At 34.9% G+C, this 21,615-nt stretch overlaps 1 protein-coding gene across 1 annotated transcript; it reads right to left on the bottom strand.

The window, feature by feature from the left end:
* Positions 1 to 2,088: 2,088 nt before the first annotated feature.
* Positions 2,089 to 3,718, bottom strand: LOC120138360. The gene is made up of 3 exons (XM_039153844.1): positions 3,244 to 3,718; positions 2,404 to 2,492; positions 2,089 to 2,313 (listed from the first exon to the last, which is right to left on the bottom strand). The coding sequence occupies exons 1-3, from the start codon at positions 3,716 to 3,718 to the stop codon at positions 2,089 to 2,091; spliced, it is 789 nt and encodes a 262-aa protein (XP_039009775.1).
* Between the last annotated feature and the right edge of the window lie 17,897 nt (positions 3,719 to 21,615).

Genomic DNA, 21,615 nt, shown 5'->3' with positions numbered 1-21,615 from the left:
AAGAAAAAGTGAGTGGTTTTAGGGCAGTTAATGCAAAATTAGGAAAGAGAAAAGGAAGGTAATAATTACCTAGAATGTGATTAGTTAGTTTGAAAAGTTAAAAAGGAATAAAAATAAATAGAATAATTAAAAGATATTTCTTTTTGATATCTTTTAAGCTCATTCCTCGCACTACCACATGTCTTCGGATGAACTAGAAAACAAACTAAAGTTAAAATTGAATTGAAAAGGAAAGAAAATAAATAGTTAACTTAAAACAATTATTTATATACAAACTACAAAAATAATTGTTGTAGTGAGAGTTTGAAGAGTGGGTGGTGCAAACTCTGAAACATCATGGAGGAGAAGTGTTGATTTATCTTGAAATATTGGGGCTCCATTGTACACCTCGAGGCATTGGCCATTCACATTAAATATGGAGCCATCGTCAAGGTTCTTGATGTCCACGGCTCCTTGCAGGTACACGTGATGTACTTGAAAAGGTCCAGACCATTGGAACTTCAGTTTGCCCGAAAAAAGCTTTAGCCTTGAATTATATAGGAGGACTTGTTGGCCTTCATGAAATTACCGCGGCATATATTTTTCCATGCCATCATTTGGCCTTTTCTTTGTACAAACTTGCATTTTTATAAGCTTGATCATGAAATTCCTCATTTCATTTAGCTCTAGCAACCTTTTCTCACCAGTCAGTTGGGTATCCATGTTGAGCTTCTTAATTGCCCAATAAGCCTTGTGTTCTAGCTCAACAAGAAAATGGCATGCTTTGCCATAAACTAACTTGAATGGGGACATACCCAACGGAGTTTTAAAGGCTTGCGATAAGCCCATAGTGGCTCATTGAGCTTCGGGGACCAGTCTTTTCTCTTTGGATTAACAACCTTTTTGAGAATCTGCTTGATTTTATGGTTGGCCACATCAACCTACCCATTGGTCTGGGGGTGATATGATGTAGAGATTTTATGTCGCACTCTATACCTTTGTAATGCCTTATCAATCAATTTTTGTCGAAGTAGGTACTTTCATCACTGATAATGGCTCTAGGTGCTCTAAATAGTGTGAATATTTTCTTGTGAAGGAACTTGAGCACGTTCTTTGAGTCATTTATTGGTGCTGTTATGGCTTCGACCCACTTGGACATGTATCCCACTGTTAAGAGTATGTACAGATCACCAAAGGATGATGGAAATGGTCCCATGAAATCTATTCCCCAAACGTAGAAGATCTCTATCTCCATAATGTTTTGCTATGGCATTTCATATCTCTTCGAAATATTCCCAATTTGTTGGCATTGATTACATGACTTGTAGAACTTGTGTACATCCTTAAAAAGAGTTAACAGACTTTAGAACCTTTACAGTTGTCTTAACGCCCCCGAAATGGCCTTCACAATGTGCGTTATGGAAATGAAATAGAATATTCTGTTGTTCTTCTTTAAGGATGCATCTCATAATGATTTGGTCAGCACATTGCTTGAAAAAATAGGGATCATCCCACTGATAGTGTCACACATCATGTCTGAACTTCGTTCTACCCTGGCTATTCAAATTAGGAGGCAAAACACCACTAACAAGAAAGTTAACTGTGTCAGATACCACAGACATGTCTCGAAAGATAAAATTTTTTCATTAGGGAATTCCTCCTCAATTTCTAGATTGTCATGGCATTCATTTATATTGTCCAACCTAGATAAATGATTAGCAACCTGATTTTCAGTGCTTTTTCTATCCTTAACCTCTAAATCAAATTTTTGCAGCGAAAGTATCCACCTAATAAGTCTAGGTTTGGCATCTTTTTATTCACTAAGTACTTAATAGATGAGTGATCAGTGTGCACAATGACCTTAGTTCCTATCAAGTATGCCCTAAACTTATCAAAAGAAAATACCACGGCAAGTAATTTTTTTCAGTGGTTGTATAGTTTATTTTTGCTTCATTTAGTGGGTGACTAGCATAATAAATGACATTAAATATTTTATCTTGCCTTTGCCCGAGCACTTTACCCACAACGTAGTCACTTGTATCGCACATCAGTTCAAAAAGAGATGTCTAGTCAGTGGGATAAATATTGGTGTTGTGACAAGTCTTTCCTTCAGCTTGTAAATGCATTGAAACACTCTTTATCGAACAGGAATGGCTGATTCTGTTGTAGCAAAAGATAGAGAGGCTTCAAAATTTTTGAGAAGTCTTTGATGAAATTCCTATAGAATCCTACATGCCCCAAAAAACTCCTTATACCCTTCACGATGGTAGGTGGAGGTAATTTCTCAAGCAACTCAACCTTGGCTTTGTCGACCTCGATTCTCTTCTTTGAAATCTTGTGGCCCATCACAATTCCTTAAATCACCATGAAGTGGCATTTTTCATAGTTGAGCACTAGATTGGCCTGCTCACATCTCTTCAGTACCTTAGCCATGTTTCCAAGGCATTTATCAAAATTGTCATCCGAGACGGAAAAATCGTCCATTAAAATTTCCAAGAAATCCTCCACCATATCTGAAAAAATGGCAAGCATACACCTCTGAAAGATTTTTAGAGCATTTCATAGTTCAAACGACATCCTTCAGAAGGCGTACGTGTAATAAGGACAACTAAAGATGATATTCTCTTGATCTTCTAGGGCTATGGCATTCTGATTGTACCCTGAGTATTCATCGAGGAAACAATAAAATGACCCACTAATCGGTCTAGAATCTGATCGATGAATGCGAGGGATAAGTGGTCCGTCTTCATTACCTTTTTGAGTTTCGATAGTCTATACAAATCCTCTAACTCGTAATGTTCCTCGTTGGTAATAGCTCATTCTCCTCGTTACTCACCACGGTCACGCCTCCTTTCTTGGGCACACATTGCACCGAGCTGACCCACGAACTATTGGAGATAGGATAAATCACACCATCATTTAGCCACTTGATAATCTCTTTCATCACCACTTTTTCCATTATCAGGTTGAGTCTTTTTTGGGGTTCTACAGAATTGTTATGGCATTCTTCTTGTTGAATCTTCTGTATGAAAATTTTAAGGCTTATTCCCTTCAAGTCTGCCATAGTCCACCTTAGAGCTTTCTTATTTTGTGCAAAGACATTTATCAAACTACATTCTTATTTTGTGCAAAGACATTTATCACTAACTAGATAAGCATATTTCAATTGTGATGGCAAAGGTTTAAGTTCCAAGGTAGATGCATGTTGTAGAGAAGGTTTTGGAGGAACAAATTCATCAAAATCTAAAGGTTCAAAATGCATACCTGGTCTAGCTAAGAGCAACCTAGACTGCTCCACCTCTAAAGAAAAATTTTCGGGCTCCTCAATGCCTTCATCTTCAGTGAATCTTTCATAGTCTTCAAGCTGTAAAAAGTTGTTGTAGTAGAAATTTATAGCTTCATCCTCTACTATTGAATCCACGTCCAACACACATTGGCATTCTTCTGAGTCATCTACATGCTTAAGGGTGTTGAAGACATTAATTGTAACACTATGATCACCCACTCGCATTGTGAACTCTCTTTTCTTGTAATCGATGAGAATACGACTTGTAACTGGAAAATGATGCCCCGAAATGATGGGTGCATTATCGTCGGCCTTACAATCGAGTAAAAGAAAAGTAGCAGGAAATACAAAATTGTTGACTTTCACTATAACATCCTCAATTTTTCTCTCTGGAAGAACATGAGATCGGTCAAGTAGTTGTAGAATCGCAGTGGTAGGTCGAGCATTACCCATTCCAAGCTTTAAGGACACGGACTTGAGCGTTAAATTTATCAACGATAGGACTCTCCCCAGGTCACATAGGGCTCTCCCCATATATTTTTCACCGATAGAACAAGGTATAACAAAGCTGCCACAATTTTTTCACTTCGGTGGAAGTTTAATGAGCGTAGAACAATATTCTTTCACAGTGGCGACAATTTCACACCTTTCCACCATTCTATTCATTGTGACAATTTCCTTGAGAAACTTGGCATTTGTAAGCATCTGATCAATGGCCTCCAAGAGCATAACATTGATGTATAGTTGGTCAAGGATGTCAACAAACTTCTAGAATTGGATGTCATCATTTTGCTTCTTCAGTCTTTGAGGAAATGGCAATGGGGGTTTGACTTCTTCCACTACAGGTGGGGGAATAACTTTTTCTGTGACATTAGTTTGTCCTCCATTAGAAGGTTTACTCGTGGAACCCTTATAATTATGGTTCTCCATAGGTAATTCTTCTTACACTTCAGGTTCTGGTTGCACAATGCTATGGTGGGAATCTTCTTGCATCATCCCGCCAAACTTGTCTCCTTGATTGAGTTGGGTACCACTCCTTAGCGTGAGAGCACTGCATTTCTTCTTTCCATGAGGCTTAGTGACTTCAACATCACTAGGGAGACTACCTAGTGGGCAAGCATGTAATGTTGTAGCAATTTGACCCACTTGGTTCACCAAAGCTCTTTAAGATAAGTTGTGACTTTGCAACAATGCTGCTTGATTATGCAAAAGTGTGCCTTAACTTTGAATTTTCTATGAGTGCTCGTGCAATAAAGCTTTTGTTGAAGCCATAAAATCTTGAAAAGTAGCTTTAAGAGAATTAGAATTTAAAGTACAGATTGAACCTTTGTTAACGTTCTACTACAACATATGTTGTTGTTGAAATCCAGAAGGTTCAGAAATATTTTGTTGTGTCATGTTCAAGTTGGCTGCATTGTTTTTGTTTGCCCATTGATTACTCTATGAGAAGTTAGGATGCTAACGCCATCTTAGGTTATAAGTTTTATAATAGGGGTTATTGATATTTCGATTAAAATTCCCCACGTAGTTGATAAATTCTTGATTTTCCAGGCATCCACTCTCATGATGATTACCACAGCATAAGATGCATGCAGACCTGGCCATCCTGAGTTCCTTCACCTCACTGGAACATTATAGATTTTTAGCATATTTGTTATGACACAAAGTTGGGCAAACACTGAATCCTTAGCATCTAATTTGAATGTCCCAGGTGTTAGGACCGTATACGCACCCATGACGCAACGGAAACAAAAACTTGACGATCTCACTAGCGACCCAAGTACGCAAAATCAAAATCGGGAGGAAAGGATGTGAATACTTACAATGGGTTCCTTGAAAAATAACAAAGACAACAACGACTAATGGTGATCATGAACGGTTCGAATCGTATGCCTCCACGAAAACACGTCTCGGCCTTTACTTAGTTCACCCGATTGAGAGCAAAATTTACTTTTCCCAAAAATAGTTTTAAGAAAAACGGCTGAAGAACATGGTTGTTATACCTTACCTCACTTTAAATATATCAGTTACCCTAACATATTAGGGATTTTAAGTTATTTCGAATTAATAAAAAATCTAATTTAATTAATTCAAATTTAATATACATTAAAGACTTATAAATTGAATTACAATCTTTAACGTTTATTTAAACTCTTATTTAATTATTTCGAATTAAATATCGATTAAAAGAGTTATAATCAAAATTAAATTATTTTAATGTTTACTAATTATATTCGGGATAATTAAAATCATATGTATATAAAATATACATATATTAACTCTAGATATATTTTAGTAACATACAACAAATTGTATATCTTTGTTCATTTCAATCCTGGGGTGTGACCCTGTAGGTTCTTGTTATGTTAGTAGTAATTATTACAACAATTCTAATATTACATACAATGAGTGAAATCTAGCAATATATCATTGCCACCTAAGTTACAAGAAATTATGATTCGACATATCATTTTCGTGATTAACTCTTTTATGTATTACATCTTTTTGTCCTTTATATGTAGAATAGGCACAAGTCTTGGAATAGTCACACTTGTATAGCCCATCTATTGTTTCTTGATATCTACAGTATACTATAATTAACGTGTAACACTCCCAGTTAAGAAATTAAGGACTAAATCGAAAAAAATGAACCTTGTAGCCTAGATTTGAACTGTTAGGGAGTTTAAGAGATAAACCCTAAATTTTACCAATTTTTAGGGTTAGTGAAAAATAACCCCCTTTTTTCTCGTGTATTGTTTCAGTACCAACCATCCCAAATAAATCAAACCTCTCCCCCTCATCATCCTCCAGCATTCGACTATAGATACGCCTGCCTCCGGCCGTCGTTGCGGTGTTCGGACGCCACAAGATGAACCAGTAGCCATTTCGACCCATTCCTAACTCTGTAATTACCGAATCAATCATTGATTTACTGAGAGGAATGGAGGGAGCATTTTTGAGCAATTCATCTCTGATCACTGGTCACCGGTCGATGGTGGCTTATACCGCCAGCACCAAGTGAAGCGACGGTCGAGTGTGACCAAAATGCCCTAAAGTGTAAAATGATCTAAAGTATTTCCAAGACCTGGAATGATTAAAGCCTTAAGCTCCAAAATGAATAAATCAACCTCGAATACCTATATGACTATATTATTTGACCAAGTTAAGGAATGAAAGTACTATATGTATTTGAATTTGCGGAAACGACCGAATTAATCAGGAAACCCCTAAGAGACTAGGATAAATTAGAATATTAATTGAATTAAATACCCCCAATAACCTTGAATTAAGCAAATAACTTTGATAAGTATGGAAACACTGACAATTTTATATGTTGTACTGTCTCTAAAAGTTATAACCATGAATTAAAGTACGTCGACAATTCCTAATAATGTTGCAATGTGGAAATGGAATAAAGACTATTGGAATATCCACTCATCTCCTTAAGATATATTCAGCTATGATTCTGAAGATGATATATAGACAAGAATTGTTGGTATTATATAGTGAATACCATGGAAGGGCAATGAATTGATCAGTCGACATGCATCATCTTTGGGAGATGTTTAGCTCAAGTTATTTCGATAATCCGATAGATCAACTCAGATTGTAAATATCTTGGATCTTCATTTCTCCCTTATGAGTTCAAATCACTCCGGTTATATCTGATCACACAAGTAACTTAGATGCAAAGGATATTGAATACCCTATTTGGTTTATTGGACTTAAAATCCTATTAATTCAATGCCTAATCTTGAATACCCCTGATTGTTGGGTAATGGAATCACTCTCAATAAATCTGAATCTTGAATTATTTGTATAAAGGTTCCTAAACACTTTCCTGATGTACATGAATCATATTGGGATTCTAAAGTATAAACCTTAAATGTCTGACTAGATCAGTTAGTAATCGATTTACTTCAATAAGACCTCGTTCCTGGAATCCAATCAAATTACATCAGTTTCATGCTATCCATTTTGATAACTACCTAGTGTCTCAAAGGAATACTTGGATCTCTAGTGTGTTCCACATGTACTACATGACGGTTTTATATGTTTTGAAATGAGTTTTAATGAAATATTGATTTATTGGTTTATGAAACATGGTAACATAGTATGTGATATCTGTTGAGTTAATCGATTGACGGAATCGGCCAAGAGGGGGTGAATTGGCAATTAAAAATTTGGTGGAAGCTTTTACAGAAAATTGAAAGTAATTGCACAGCGATTTAGAGTGGTTCAACTTTCTCAACCAAAGTCTACGTCCACTACCTTAGCTATCCACACTAAGGATTTTCCACAAATTCACTAATTTGTCTTTCTTTTGAGGACAAAGAGTAACCTTACAAACACTCAAGAATTATACCCCAAATTCTTGAGAACACTCACTCTAAAAGAGAACAATACAAATTTGCAAACTTACAAGGAAATTCTCACAAGGTAGATTGTTTGCACAATTCTAGAACAAAGAAAAGAACACTCAAGAATGAATACAATTGAGTACAAGTAGTGTTCTTGAAAGCAAAATGAATATTGAATGAAAAATAAGCTTGAAATGCTCAAACTTGAGGTTTGATGCTTTCTCTTTGATTCTCTCTTGATTCTAGTTGCTTGTTGTTTCTTGTTGTTGATCAATGGATTCTAAGCTTGTTTAAATACACCTTGAATCACTTCTGAACGTTGTGGATCATTAATGAAGTTATTGGAGCCGTTTAAGTGTGAAGACAATTAATATTTCTGCTTGGAGCATGGGGGAAATCGGTACCCCCTCATGGGGAATCGGTTCCCTAAGTGTAAAATTCAAATATTTCGACCATTAAATAGGGGAATCGGTACCCCCTTGAGGGGGGAATCGGTTTCCTCCGAGCATTCTGTTTTTCTCAGAGCCAAACCATTCAGGGGGAATCGGTTCCCTCTGAACAATCTGGAATTTGTTGCTTTGAAATGGTTCGAAATATTTTGTAAAATTGTTTTAAAATTATTTTTAAGATTAAAACTTAATTTTACACTTGAGTAAGGATCAAAAATGACATTTGAAAGATTTGGAGTAATATTTTGATATTCGAATAATTATATATAATATTCTTAGAAAATCTTTTTGGAAAATCTTAAAATTCATTTAACTTAATTTGTTATATCGAAATATCAAAATGTTTTCAATAATCTCCCCCTTTTTGATATAACAAAACATTTTAGTAATTTTAAGATTTTATTTTGAAATCAAGTTTGAAATTGCTCCCCCTTGCTCTAACACTTCTCCCCTTTAAAACATTTTTAAAATTTCTCCCCCTTTTTGTTAAATCAAAAAGACTTTTAAAAGATTTTAAACAAGGTTTTGAAATCATTAAGCCAACTGATTATATATAGATAAATAACTTAAGCTCCTAAGATCATAATCAAGAGAAACGTTAGCCATTAGTTTCATAATCAATATTCATAAACAATGTGACATGGAAAAATTGGTCATATATCTAATTGATGTAAATGATGCAATAATGATTAAATTTAACCAAACCAAATTTATAGAAATATAAGTTCAAACATCCATAATTTATCAAATTAGTTCAAATATCCAACAACCAAAGTAAAAATAATCCAAAAACATTCAAAATGTTAAAACAATAAGCTTTAAGTTCAAAGTACTAAAGCATAACACATAATCAAGTATCCGTAGGAGGATCGGGAGGAGGAAAATGAGCTCGCATAGCGGCCATCTCATGTGAGAGTGCATCAATGCGTTCATTCATAGAAGCGTTGTTTGTGTGCATCTCCCGGAGAATTTCCAATTGTTGAGCTCCCATTGTGGATAAATGAGATTCTATAGAAGTGAAGCGAGAATCCATGGAAGTATATCGGAAATCAAATGTCTCCATAAAGGATTGAAAGTATGGAGGCATTTGATCCTCTGGCTGTTCTTGTTCCTCTGCTCGTGCTTGTTCCTCGTGCTGTTCTGGTTCATCGTCGGAGTCGTCAACTTCATGCGGTTGCTCACCGGTACGAACTCAAAGACCAGTTTCTTCATTGATCTTCCATCCCGATTTAGTTAAAGAGAATAGATCGATTTGGTTTTTGAGGGGAAAGGAAGCATCAAGACCAACTCTAAGCCTAGCTTTCTTAAACAGATTACTAAGAATACAACTATAAACTAAAGAAGAACACAATTTCTTATTGGGAACAAGATTTACGGTTTCCACAAGTTCAGCAAAAATAATCTGTGGAAGGTTAATTTTGTGATTATTTTGGACACAATGAAGCCAAAATAGATCTAAGGCGCGAAGAGTAGAGTAACGGCCCCCAGATGGTCAAAACCACCAAGAGATCATTAGGTGAAGAAAACGGTCATGAAGGTCTAGAACACTTGCACTATCCCTTCGTTTATACTGAGATCCTACCGTAAGTTTTTCATTGTCAAACCCTTCATTATCTAATCATAATGCTTTGGCAATGGATTCTGAGTAAAGATGAAAGAATCTTCCTAGAAGATAGGATCGGATCCCTATGGTTAAGGTTTCCTCTCAGTTTTTAATGCAAACGGCATTAGAGTAGAAGATACGAACAAGTTGATGGTAGAAAATTGGTTCAAGCTCGAAGAGTTTGTCAAATTTCCACTCATGAAGAGTATGAAGATGACAAAAATTGATGTCTAGCATGGCTTGAAGAGATGGGATACGTTCTTCCCAGATTTTGTAGGACTCAAAGTATTGACAAAACCTATAGTAGAGATTTTGTTTACGACCGGGTTCATTGAAACAAGAATTGCGAATGGTCATGTTTGGATCATCGGGATTAGGAATATGAATTTGTGGGATAGGTGGAGGATTTGGAGGTAAGTTTGGAGGTTGGCTAGAACGACTAGAGGAGGCCCTAGAACGTTTATGAGACATGGTTTAAGATAATCGGAATGGAAAGATAACCTGCATTTTTTAAAAAAAAAAACATATGTATGCAAAATAATCAATCCCAAAACTCAATTGAGTTCTCAATATTTCAAGGTTCTCTAAACCAATCCTAATGGGTAAAGTTTTTAAAAAACTTATTCAAAAATAAGGTTTTGAAAATCAATATATGTATAGTTTTCATAACAACAATGTAATTCAATCAAAACACAATAATTTGAAAAACAATTTTTTTTATTTCGAAAATTTCAAAGAATTTTGGAAAATTCTTGTGTTTTTGATGAAATTAGTTGTAAAATCTAGTTTCTAATCACTAAACAATCAATGCCCGATCTAAAGTTCAACCTAGAACTAATTAAAACTAGTTCTAAAATCAAAAATTGATGAAATAGAGGTTTTAGAAAAATACCTTGAAGAATTTCGGATTTGAGTGAGATTAGATGAAGTTTGCATGTTTTTTATGATTCCAATAGGTTTAGGAGATGATATTTGAAGAGAATTCCGATTAAAAACGATGTTTTGATGAAATATGAAGATAGGGTGAGTGTAGAGATGAGAAATGGCGTGAAGAGAAGAAGAGAGGGTTTGAGTTTTTGGGTGTTCTACCCGTGTTAAAAACCAGAACCCGAGGGGGGTATCGATTCCCCTACAGGGGGAATCGGTTCCCCTTCAAAGGGGGAATCGGTTTCCCTTCAAGGGGGTATCGATTCTCTCTGCACTAAAATGCTAAAATCTAATTTTTAAATACTCAAAATGCTAAATTAATTTTCTCTAGTGGTATTGGCAACTCATACATTGAAAATTAATCATGTTCAATCAATCAAATTTATCATTAAAAATTATTTGAACATAAAGTTAATTTTCACCAAAAATCATAAACTCCCCCTAACTAAAAGCAATCAATGTAATCAAAAAATTACTATTATATGCATTTTTCATTTATTCTTAAAAGTGCTAAAATTATTTCAAACACTAAGTGAAGATAGGTTGGTCAAACCTAATTCTCTCCTAAGTGTCCAAAATATTTCCTTGTCTAAAGGCTTTGTAAAGATATCCGCTAATTGATGCAAAGTATCAACAAATTCTAGAACTACATCTTCCTTAGTGACATGGTCTCTAATGAAGTGATGTCTTATTTCAATGTTCTTAGTTCTAGAGTGTTGGATGGGATTTTTAGTGAGACAAATAGCACTAGTATTGTCACACTTGATAGGAATAGTTCCTACTTCAATTTCATAATCAAAAAGTTGTTGTTTCATCCATAAAACTTGTGCACAACAACTACCAGCTGAAATGTATTTTGCTTCAGTGGTAGATAATGCAACACAATTTTGTTTCTTTGAAAACCAATAACTCAACATATTTCCAAGGAATTGGCAAGTACCGGAGGTGATTTTCCTATCTAATTTGCATCCTCCATAATCCGCATCAGAAAAGGCATGCAAGCTAAAGCTAGAGTCTCTAGGATACCAAAGTCCTAAACTAGGAGTGTCATTAAGGTATCTAAAGATTCTCTTAACAGCTAGTAAATGTGATTCCTTAGGGCATGATTGAAATTTAGAACATAAGCAAACACTAAACATAATGTACGGTCTACTTGCAGTTAGATAAAGTAAAGATCCAATCATTGACCTATATAATTTAACATCTACACATTTACCTCCTTCATCTAAGTCAAGCTTTGTTGAAGAGCTCATTGGAGTGTCATGAGGCTTGCCATTTTCCAGTCCAAATTTCTTAAGCATATCTTTGACGTACTTAGCTTGATTGATGAAGATGCCATCTTTTCTTTGCTTGATTTGGAGTCCCAAGAAAAATGAGAGCTCCCCCATCATGCTCATTTCGAATTCACTTTGCATTAGCTTAAAAAATTCTTGGCAGAAAACATCATTAGTAGAACCAAATATTATATCATCAACATAAATTTGAACTACTAATAAATCTTTACCTTTATGCTTTAAAAACAATTTAGTGTCAACCTTCCCTTTTGAAAAACCTTTTTCAATTAATAAGTTTGACAATCTTTCATACCAAGCTCTAGGAGATTGTTTTAAACCATAAAGTGCTTTTGTCAATTTAAGAACATGATCCAAAAATTTTGAATCTTCAAAACCTGGAGGTTATTCCACATACACTTCTTCTTTTATAAAATCATTTAAAAATGCACTTTTAATATCCATTTGATATAATTTAAATTCATGAAAACATGCAAATGCTAATAACATTCTAATTGCTTCCATCCTAGCTACGGGAGCGTATGTTTCATCATAGTCTATGCCCTCTTCTTGAGTATACCATTGAGCAACAAGTCTAGCCTTGTTTCTCACTCTATTACCACTCTCATCAAGCTTATTCCTAAATACCCATCTAGTACCTACAGTAGATTTATTACTAGGCCTTTCAACTAATGTCCATACTTTACTTCTCTCAAATTGATTTAACTCTTCTTGCATAGCTATAATCCAATGTTCATCATTTAATGCTTCTTTAATATTCTTAGGCTCTATGCATGAGATAAATGCAACATAATTACAAATATTTCTAAGAGAAGATCGAGTTGTTACCCCTTTGGATGGATCACCTATAATCTCACCATCCTTGACATAGTTGTACTCTCTTGGATAAGATATTTCCCTTTCTTCAATGGTTGGATTCTCGAGAGGATCATGAGTTTCCTCATCTTTCGTTTCTTCCTTTGATGATGATTCTCCAATGTCATGTCTAACGTCATTTCTATTTATAATACCTACATCATCATTCAAACAAGAATCCTTCCTCGGAAGGAGATTATCATCGAAAACAACATGTATAGACTCTTCTACAACCAAAGTTCTTTTATTAAATACTCGATAAGCTTTAGAATTTAAGGAATAACCCAAAAAAATTCCTTCATCACTTTTAGCATCAAATTTTCCAAGATTGTCTTTATCGTTGTTTAAAACAAAACACTTACATCCAAAAGGATGAAAATAACTAATGTTAGGCTTTTTATTTTTGAAAAGTTCAAATGGAGTTTTCTTTAAAATAGGCCTAATCATTACTCGATTAATAACATAACAAGCGGTATTTGTGGCTTCCGTCCAAAATTATTTTGGCAAATTGTTTTCACAAAGCATGGTTCTAGCCATTTCTTCTAAAGTTCGATTTTTCCTCTCAACAACTCCATTTTGTTGAGGGGTTCTAGGTGCTGAAAAATTATGGCTAATACCATTAGAATTACAAAACTCAGTAAATCCAAGATTTTCAAACTCAGTTCCATGATCAATCCTAACACTAGTTATAGAGTAACCTTTTTTGTTTTGGATTACTTTTGAAAACGTGATGAATTTTTCTAATGCTTCATATTTAGTACTTAAGAATAGAACCCAAGTATATCTAGAATAGTCATATACCAAGACAAATACATATTGTTTTCCACCCAAGCTAGTAGTTCTAGATGGCCCAAAAAGATCTAAGTGGATCAATTGTAATACTCTACTAGTTGACATATCATTAATGGATTTAAAAGAAACTCGCTTTTGTTTTCCTTTAGAACAAGCATCAAAGATTTTATCATTATCAAATTTTAGTTTAGGCAGCCCTCGAACCAATTCTCCTTAAACTAACCATTGCAAAACACTCATGCTAGCATGTCCTAGTCTCCTATGCCATAACCAACTATCATGCTCATCTTTTGCAACTAGGCATAAATTAGTCACATTAATAGAATCTAAATGCACCATGTAAATGTTTCCTATTCTATGACCAATAAGCATAATCCGATTAGATGCAATGTCAATAACTTTACAACCATTAGTTTCAAACATGACATTGAATCCTTTATCACAAAATTGACTAATACTCAAAAGATTATGCTTTAATCCATTCATATATAAAACATTTTTAATTTGTATGGAAGAGGTATTACCTATTGTACCTATACCTTCAATGTGACCTTTTGAATTATCACCAAAAGTCACTTCTCCTCCATTTTTGGCGTTAAGCTCTATGAACCGGTTTTTGTCCCCGGTCATGTGTCTCGAGCATCCACTATCAAGCATGAATTTGAATTTGTTTCCCATGCCTTGTAGCAATGCTCCTTTCCCTACAAACATAGATTAATTTTTGATTTTTGGTACCCAAATTCTTTTGGGCCCATATTCATTAGTTTCCAAAATCCTAGTCCCCTTATGTATCTATTTGTGTAGGATATCTTTATCTTTAGTAGTAATGAGTTCTTTAGGAACCCACATACTTCTAACGATTTTTCCATTAGAGGTTCTTTGGGGACCTCTATGATTGTAGTTTTTAAACTCTTTTCTAACAAAGTTGGATTTTGAATTTTCTCATTTTTCAAAACGTTTTGTTCCAACTTTATCAAAAGAAGTTTTAAGATCATCAATTTTCTTTTGATGATCATCATTGACCTTTGAAAGTAAATTTTGCAAATTCAAATTTTTCTTTTCAAACTCTTCTAGTTTGATTTACAAATCTTTGATTTTACTTTCAAGATTGTTGTTGGTTTTGGATATGAGTTTGTTTTCATTTTTCAATTTTGAAACATCATTTTTATATTTTAAAAACAATTTCTCATAATCCGAAGCCAACCCATTATATTCCTCTAATAGCTCATCATAGGATAAATCATCAAAATCAGATGAGTTAGAGGTTACCTTAGAATCTTCCCCGAATGCCATCAAGCACAAGTTTGCTACTTCATGTTCCTCTTCATCGGAACCTTCTTCATCGCTCCTTCTAGCCACATGAGCCTTGTGCTTACTCTTTGATTGACCCTTTCTCTTCAATTATGGGCAATCATATTTGACATTCCCCGACTTTTTGCATTTATAGAAAATGATTGAGTCCTTCTCTTTTGGTTCATTTTTGAGGCATTCATTTCGTTTGAAATTTCTTCCTCGGTAAGGTCTCATCATTTTTCTGAACCGTTTGGCAAACAATGCCATTTTCTCGTCATCGTCATCTTCATTCGAATCACTCTCATCTTTTGTGGATTTGAGAGCAACTCCAATGTTTTTCTTTTTCTCCTTCTCCTTTGGTGTCTCGTCAATCTTATTGAGGTCCACCTCATCTTCAAGCATCATTTCCTGAGTGAGGAGGGAACCGATTAGTTCTTCAAGAGTTAAGGACGTTAGGTCCTTAGACTTGATGATTGCCATCTTCTTTGATTGCCATGATTTTGTAAGTGAGTAAACTAACTTCCTCACAAGCTTTTCATTTGAAATGATCTCTCCATATAATTTGAGACCATTGACAATCGTTGAGAATCTATCCGTCATAGCTTTGATATCTTCATTTGGTTTCATCCTGAAATTTTCATAGCTATGCGTTAGAATACTAATTTTAGATTTTTTTACCTCATCAGTACCTTCATGATTGACTTGAAGCTTGTCCCATATTTCTTTGGCGGTTGTACAAGATGAAATTCTTCCGTATTCATCTGGTCCAAGAGCACAAAATATGATATGAATGGCTTTAGAGTTGAGCTGGAAAAATCTTGTCTCTCCTTCACTCCACATTCTTGGATGAGTAAGAGGCTTGATATATCCGTCTTCTACAACATTCCATGCTCCCATGTCACTTGCTTGAATGAAGTACATCATCATATTTTTCCAATAGGCATAGTTAGCCCCATTGAAGAAAGGAGGCATGTTGATGGGCATCGAATCGAGACCGGAGTCGAAGTTTGAAGTAGAGGCCATTGATGACTTATTGATGTAACTCTTCCCGAATCGACTCAAAAGGCGATTAAACCTTCAAATGAGTTAGGCTCTGATGCCAATTGTTGAGTTAATCGATTGACAGAATCAGCCAAGAGCGGGGTTAATTGGCAATTAAAAATTTGGTGGAAGGTTTTGCAAAAAAATGAAAGTAATTGCACAGCGATTTAGAGTGGTTCAACTTTCTCAACCAAAGTCTACGTCCACTACCTTAGCTATCCACACTAAGGATTTTCCACAAATTCACTAATTTGTCTTTCTTTTTAGGACAAAGAGTAACCTTACAAACCCTTAAGAATTATACCCCAAATTCTTGAGAACACTCTATCCCAAAGAGAACAATACAAATTTGCAAACTTACAAGGAAATCCTCACAAGGTAGATTGTTTGCACAATTCTAGAATAAAGAAAAGAACACTCAAGAATGAATACAATTGAGTACAAGTAGTGTTCTTGAAAGCAAAATGAATATTGAATGAAAAATAAGCTTGAAATTCTCAAACTTGAGGTTTGATGCTTTCTCTTTGATTCTCTCTTGATTCTAGTTGCTTGTTGTTTCTTGTTGTTGATCAATGGCTTCTAAGCTTGTTTAAATACACCTTGAATCACTTCTGAATGTTGGGGATCATTAATGAAGTTATTGGTGTTGTTTAAGTGTGAAAACAATTAATATTTCTACTTGGAGCGTGCGGGGAATCGGTACCCCCTCATGGGGAATCGGTTCCCTAAGTGTAAAATTCAAATATTTCGACCGTTAAACAGGGGGGAATCGGTACCCCCTTGGGGGGGAATCGGTTCCCTCCGAGCATTCTGTTTTTCTCGGAGCCAAACCATTCAGGGGGAATCGGTACCCCCTTGGGGGGAATCGGTTCCCTCTGAGCAATTTGGAATTTTTGGCTTTGAAATGGTTTGAAATATTTTGTAAAATTGTTTTGAAATTATTTTAAGATTAAAACTTAATTTTACACTTGAGTAAGGATTAAAAATGACATTTGAAAGATTTGGAGTAATATTTTGATATTCGAATAATTATATCGAATATACTTAGAAAATCTTTTTGGAAATCTTAAGATTCATTTAACTTAATTTGTTATATCAAAATATCAAAATGTTTTCAACAATCTGATTTCGGTTTTCATCAAAAACTCTGAATTGTTCATGATTTATGGAATCATGGAATTTACTGGTTTATGAATTTTGGTACCTAAAATGTGTTATCGGGTTTCCTGTTTTCACTGGAAAATATGAATTGTTCTTGATTTATGGAATCATGAAATTTACTAGTTTATGAACTATGGTTTTTTGTTTTCACGGGTTATACCCGAACTGTTCTATTGGGACATTATATGGGTAGATTGAAGTATGAAGGTACAGCTCTGATCAAGCTAGTAAATCCTTACGGACTTAAGGTGACCCTTAGGTATACTCTCAGGCCCCAAGGAATTCCCCTTAAGTTAATCATGGGACTACTTATGGCGTACGGGTAGAGGGCAGTTATATGGTTTACTTTATGGTTACGCTTATGCGATTTACTGGATCGCGATCTAGATATTACGAATTATGGTTAAAACTGCTTTTTACTGGATTTTTATATGGATAGGATTATGGAGTATGGAGGCACAGCCCTTATCCAGCTGGTAAGACCTTACGGACCTAAAGATACCCTTAGGTAAGCCCATAGGCCCCAAGGCATATCTTAGGTTGGCTCCCTTTGTTGTGTGCTTAGGATAAGCCCATGGACGCAGTTCTGGGGAACTGTTTAATGGAGTTTGGTTAGGGGTTCCCGTTATGGTTTTAAAAGATTTATATCTTTTCACTGGTTTTAATTGGAACACACTATACATCCTATTTGACCTCCTGAAAATGTGTACTATGAATGCTTCCTATGAAATGAGATCTTCATGACTTCTACGCGTGAACTACCAGTGGAACCCCAGTTTACCTTGAAAACATGTATACATCTGATTCAATAAGGAAATTTTATTATTCTACATTTATCTGCATGTCCTGTAGCATCATCTGGTAGTATTGTATTAATGAGCTCCCCAAAGCTCACTCTGTTACTCATCATTTCAGGTTAAAATAAATGTATCAATGTAGCTATCGACTTTAGTAAGGGAGTTCCTTCGGCGTTGCTTGTGGAGTACGGTGCATGTGATTAGGGGGCATGTAACTTGTATTTTGTTTTTATATCCGAGTCTGGGATCTTTTTTATTTTTGAATAATAATAATTTTACGGTTATGTTTTATATATTGATTTTATGATTTTTACATGTTTCAATAAAAAATAATAATTTTTTTGAGATTTTTTACGGTGGGTCGCTCAGGTTGCCCTAATGTTACACCCCGGATCGGATCGGGCCACCTGCATCGGTCTGAAAGGGGTTACATAACGAATAATTTGTGATATCTCATATCAACTTATTCGAGCATGGCCATGTATTTCTAGTCTCACTCAATCAAGTAGCATGTGACATATTTCCTATTATGTATGAAGGACAAATCCTATCTTAATCATACACACCCCACTATATATATCGAGATATATTCAATAACAGTCTTTATAGTGCAACCAGTTACAGAGCATGTTTAACTGTATCAAAACATACAACAATATATGCTGGGATATAATTGATCTCATGTCTAATGATCATACATTTAGTCATCACCATGAGCAATGTTATGATCGTTACATAATAATCCAAGTCATATGCTCATGGTGGGTCAATCCAATACATTGTTCTCTAACAATATAATCATGTATCAATTCTGACATCTCTATGTCAATGACAACCTGTTGTTATCAATCAATACGATGTTAGTCTTAAGCGTATTATTATTGTCCATGCCCATAATAATACTTGAATATAAATCTTTTTAATAATAATAATGTTATTAAATGGACTTTATTATCTTTCATTTTATGTTAAACATAGACATATAACTGAAAATAATAGTGGAAATGCCTTTATTCAATAATATCGGTAAATAAAGTATTATTACAATCATCATATGATTGGTCTTTGGGCATACTCTAACACTCTCCCACTAGCACTAAGACCAATCACTCACATATATAATACCGAGTGACTCAGTCATGCCTCTATTGTGTAAGAGGCTTTGTCAAGGGATCATCAATATTGTCATCCATATTTACTATGTATATTTCCACATCTCCTTGATTTATGATCTCTCGAACGAGATGAAAGCACCTAAGAATATGTTTAGATCGTTGATGAGATTTGGGTTCCTTTTCTTGTGCAATGGCTCCATTATTGTCACAACGAAGTTCTACAGCATCTGATATGCTGGGAATAACCCCTAGTTCCGATATGAACTTCTTGATCCAAATAGCCTCTTTTGTTTCTTCACTGGCTGCAATGTATTAAGTCTCTGTTGTAGAATCAGCTACTGTTTTTTACTTCAAACTTTTCCATCTCATAGCACCTCCATTAAGACAAAACACAAAACTCAATTGCGATTGTGAGTCATCCTTGTCAATTTGGAAGCTGGCATCAATATAACCTTTTACACTAAGCTCTTAATCCCCTCATAGACAAGAAATTTATTCTTAGTTATTCTTAAGTACTTAAGGATATTTTTAACCACAACCCAGTGATTTTCACCAGGGTTTGCTTGCTATCGACTCGTCATGCTTAAAGCATACGATACATCTGGTTGAGTACATATCATGGCATACATGATAGGACCAATAGCCGAAGCATATGGAATCTTATTCATCTGTTCTCTCTCTTGTGGAGTTGAAGGACACATTTCCTTCGAAAGGGAAATGTCGTGTATCATAGGCAAAAATTCTTTCTTGGATTTTTCATACTAAACCTTTTCATCACTTTGTCTATATATGTACTTTGACTCAGACCTAGAAGTCGTCTTGATCTATCTCTATAGATCTTAACTCCTAAGATATACGTTGCCTCACCCAAATCTTTCATAGAAAAAAAACTACCTAACCAAGTCTTAACAGACTGTAAAGTAGGTATATAATTTCCTATGATGAGTATGTTGTCTACATACAAGATTAGGAAAGAAACAATGCTCCCACTAGCCTTCTTATAAACACAAGGTTTATCTTTATTTCTGATAAAACCAAATTCTTTGATTGCATCATTGAAATGAAGATTCCAGCTTTGAGAAGCTTGGTTTAGTCTATAAATAGACCTCTATAGCTTATAAACTTTTCTAGCATTTACTGGAGTGACAAAACCTTCTAGTTGTGGCATATACATATCCTCTTTAAGTTTTCCATTAAGAAAAGTGGTTTTGATGTCCATTTGCCAAATTTCATAATCATGGAATGCATCTATTACGAGCAAGATTCGGATGGACTTAAACATATCTACATGGGAGAATGTTTCATCATAGTCTACATTATGAACTTGTCGAAAACCTTTAGAGACTAATCACCTCTTGAATGTTTGTACATTACCATTCATTTCAATTTTCTTTCATGTGGTTCAACCAAAGTCCACATTTGGTTTACTGACATGGAATTTATCTCAGATCTCATGGCTTCATTCCATTTCTCAGAGTTTGGGCAAGATACTGCCTCTTGATAAGTTATAGGATCTTCTTGATCCATAAGAAGAACATCTCCAGGTGATAACGAGAAATCCAAATCTCTAAGGTGTATAGTGTTCTCTTGTGGATCTGCACAGTAGTTGTGTTTTAAATATGTTGAATGTTCCTCAACAACCTGTGAAGCATGTTCAACTTCAAGTTCACTGATATGTTGTTCTTTAACTTCTCCAAGTTTAATATTTCTACCCTTCCCTTTCTTTGAGAGAAATTCTCTTTCGAGAAAAACTTTCGTTCAAGAAACAATCACTTTGTTCTCGTTAGGGTTGAAGAAATAGTATCCCTTATTTTCTTTAGGATATCCAACAAATATACACTTATGAGATTTATGTTCGAGCTTTGTAGACATCTGATGTTTTACATAAGCTTCACAATTCCAAATCTTCATAAAAGACATACTAGGACGTTTCCCAGTCCATATCGCATATGGTGTTTTTTGAATCAATTTAGATGGAACATGATTTAGTGTGAAAGTAGTTGTTTCAAGTGCATGTTTCAAAAAACAAGTCAAAATATCACTATGACTCATCATCGATCGAACCAGTCTAACAGTGTTCGATTTCTTCTTTCATAAACTTCATTCCATTGCGGTGTACCTAGTGGTGTAAGATGTGAAACAATCCCACATTCTTTCAGGAGTTCATCAAACTCTTTGCTTAAGTATTCTCCACCTCGATCTGATCGAAGTGCCTTAATACTCTTGCCTAGTTGATTTTGTGTTTATTTTTAAATTCCTTAAACTTTTCAAGGGCTTCAGATTTATGGTGCATAAGATAAATATACCCATACCGATCGAAGTCATCAGTGAAAGTAATGAAGTAATGGAATCCACCTCTGGCATGTGTATTCATCGGTCCACATACATTACTATGTATTAACCCCAATAAATCACTTGCTCGCTCATATTTACTATTAAAAGGAGCTTTATTCATTTTCCCAACAAGCAAGATTATACATCATATTGTTCGAAAACAAATGAATATAAGAATCCATCTTTATGGAGTTTTGATATGTGATTCTCACTTATATGGCCTAAACGAGAATGTCAGAGATAAGTTTTATTCGAGTCATTTGTTTTTATCTTTTAGTATTTATGTTATAAATGGTGTTTTCTTGATCCAAAATATAGACCACTAACCAA

The sequence above is a fragment of the Hibiscus syriacus genome, unplaced genomic scaffold (assembly GCF_006381635.1).
Source record: "Hibiscus syriacus cultivar Baekdansim isolate YM2019G1 unplaced genomic scaffold, ASM638163v2 tig00110684_pilon, whole genome shotgun sequence".
Classification (NCBI taxonomy): Eukaryota; Viridiplantae; Streptophyta; class Magnoliopsida; order Malvales; family Malvaceae; genus Hibiscus; species Hibiscus syriacus.
This window is presented reverse-complemented; position numbering and strand designations above follow the sequence as displayed.

What these genes read in the sequence shown, in the direction of transcription:
- LOC120138360 (XM_039153844.1), bottom strand. Translation starts at nt 3,718, where the DNA reads ATGGGTAATGCTCGACCTACCACTGCGATTCTACAACTACTTGACCGA. An exon ending in GTTGCTCTTAGCTAGACCAG is followed by an intron (nt 2,493 to 3,243) that starts GTATGCATTTTG and finishes CCATTTTTTCAG; the next exon opens with ATATGGTGGAGGATTTCTTG. An exon ending in GCCTTGGAAACATGGCTAAG is followed by an intron (nt 2,314 to 2,403) that starts GTACTGAAGAGA and finishes ATGGGCCACAAG; the next exon opens with ATTTCAAAGAAGAGAATCGA.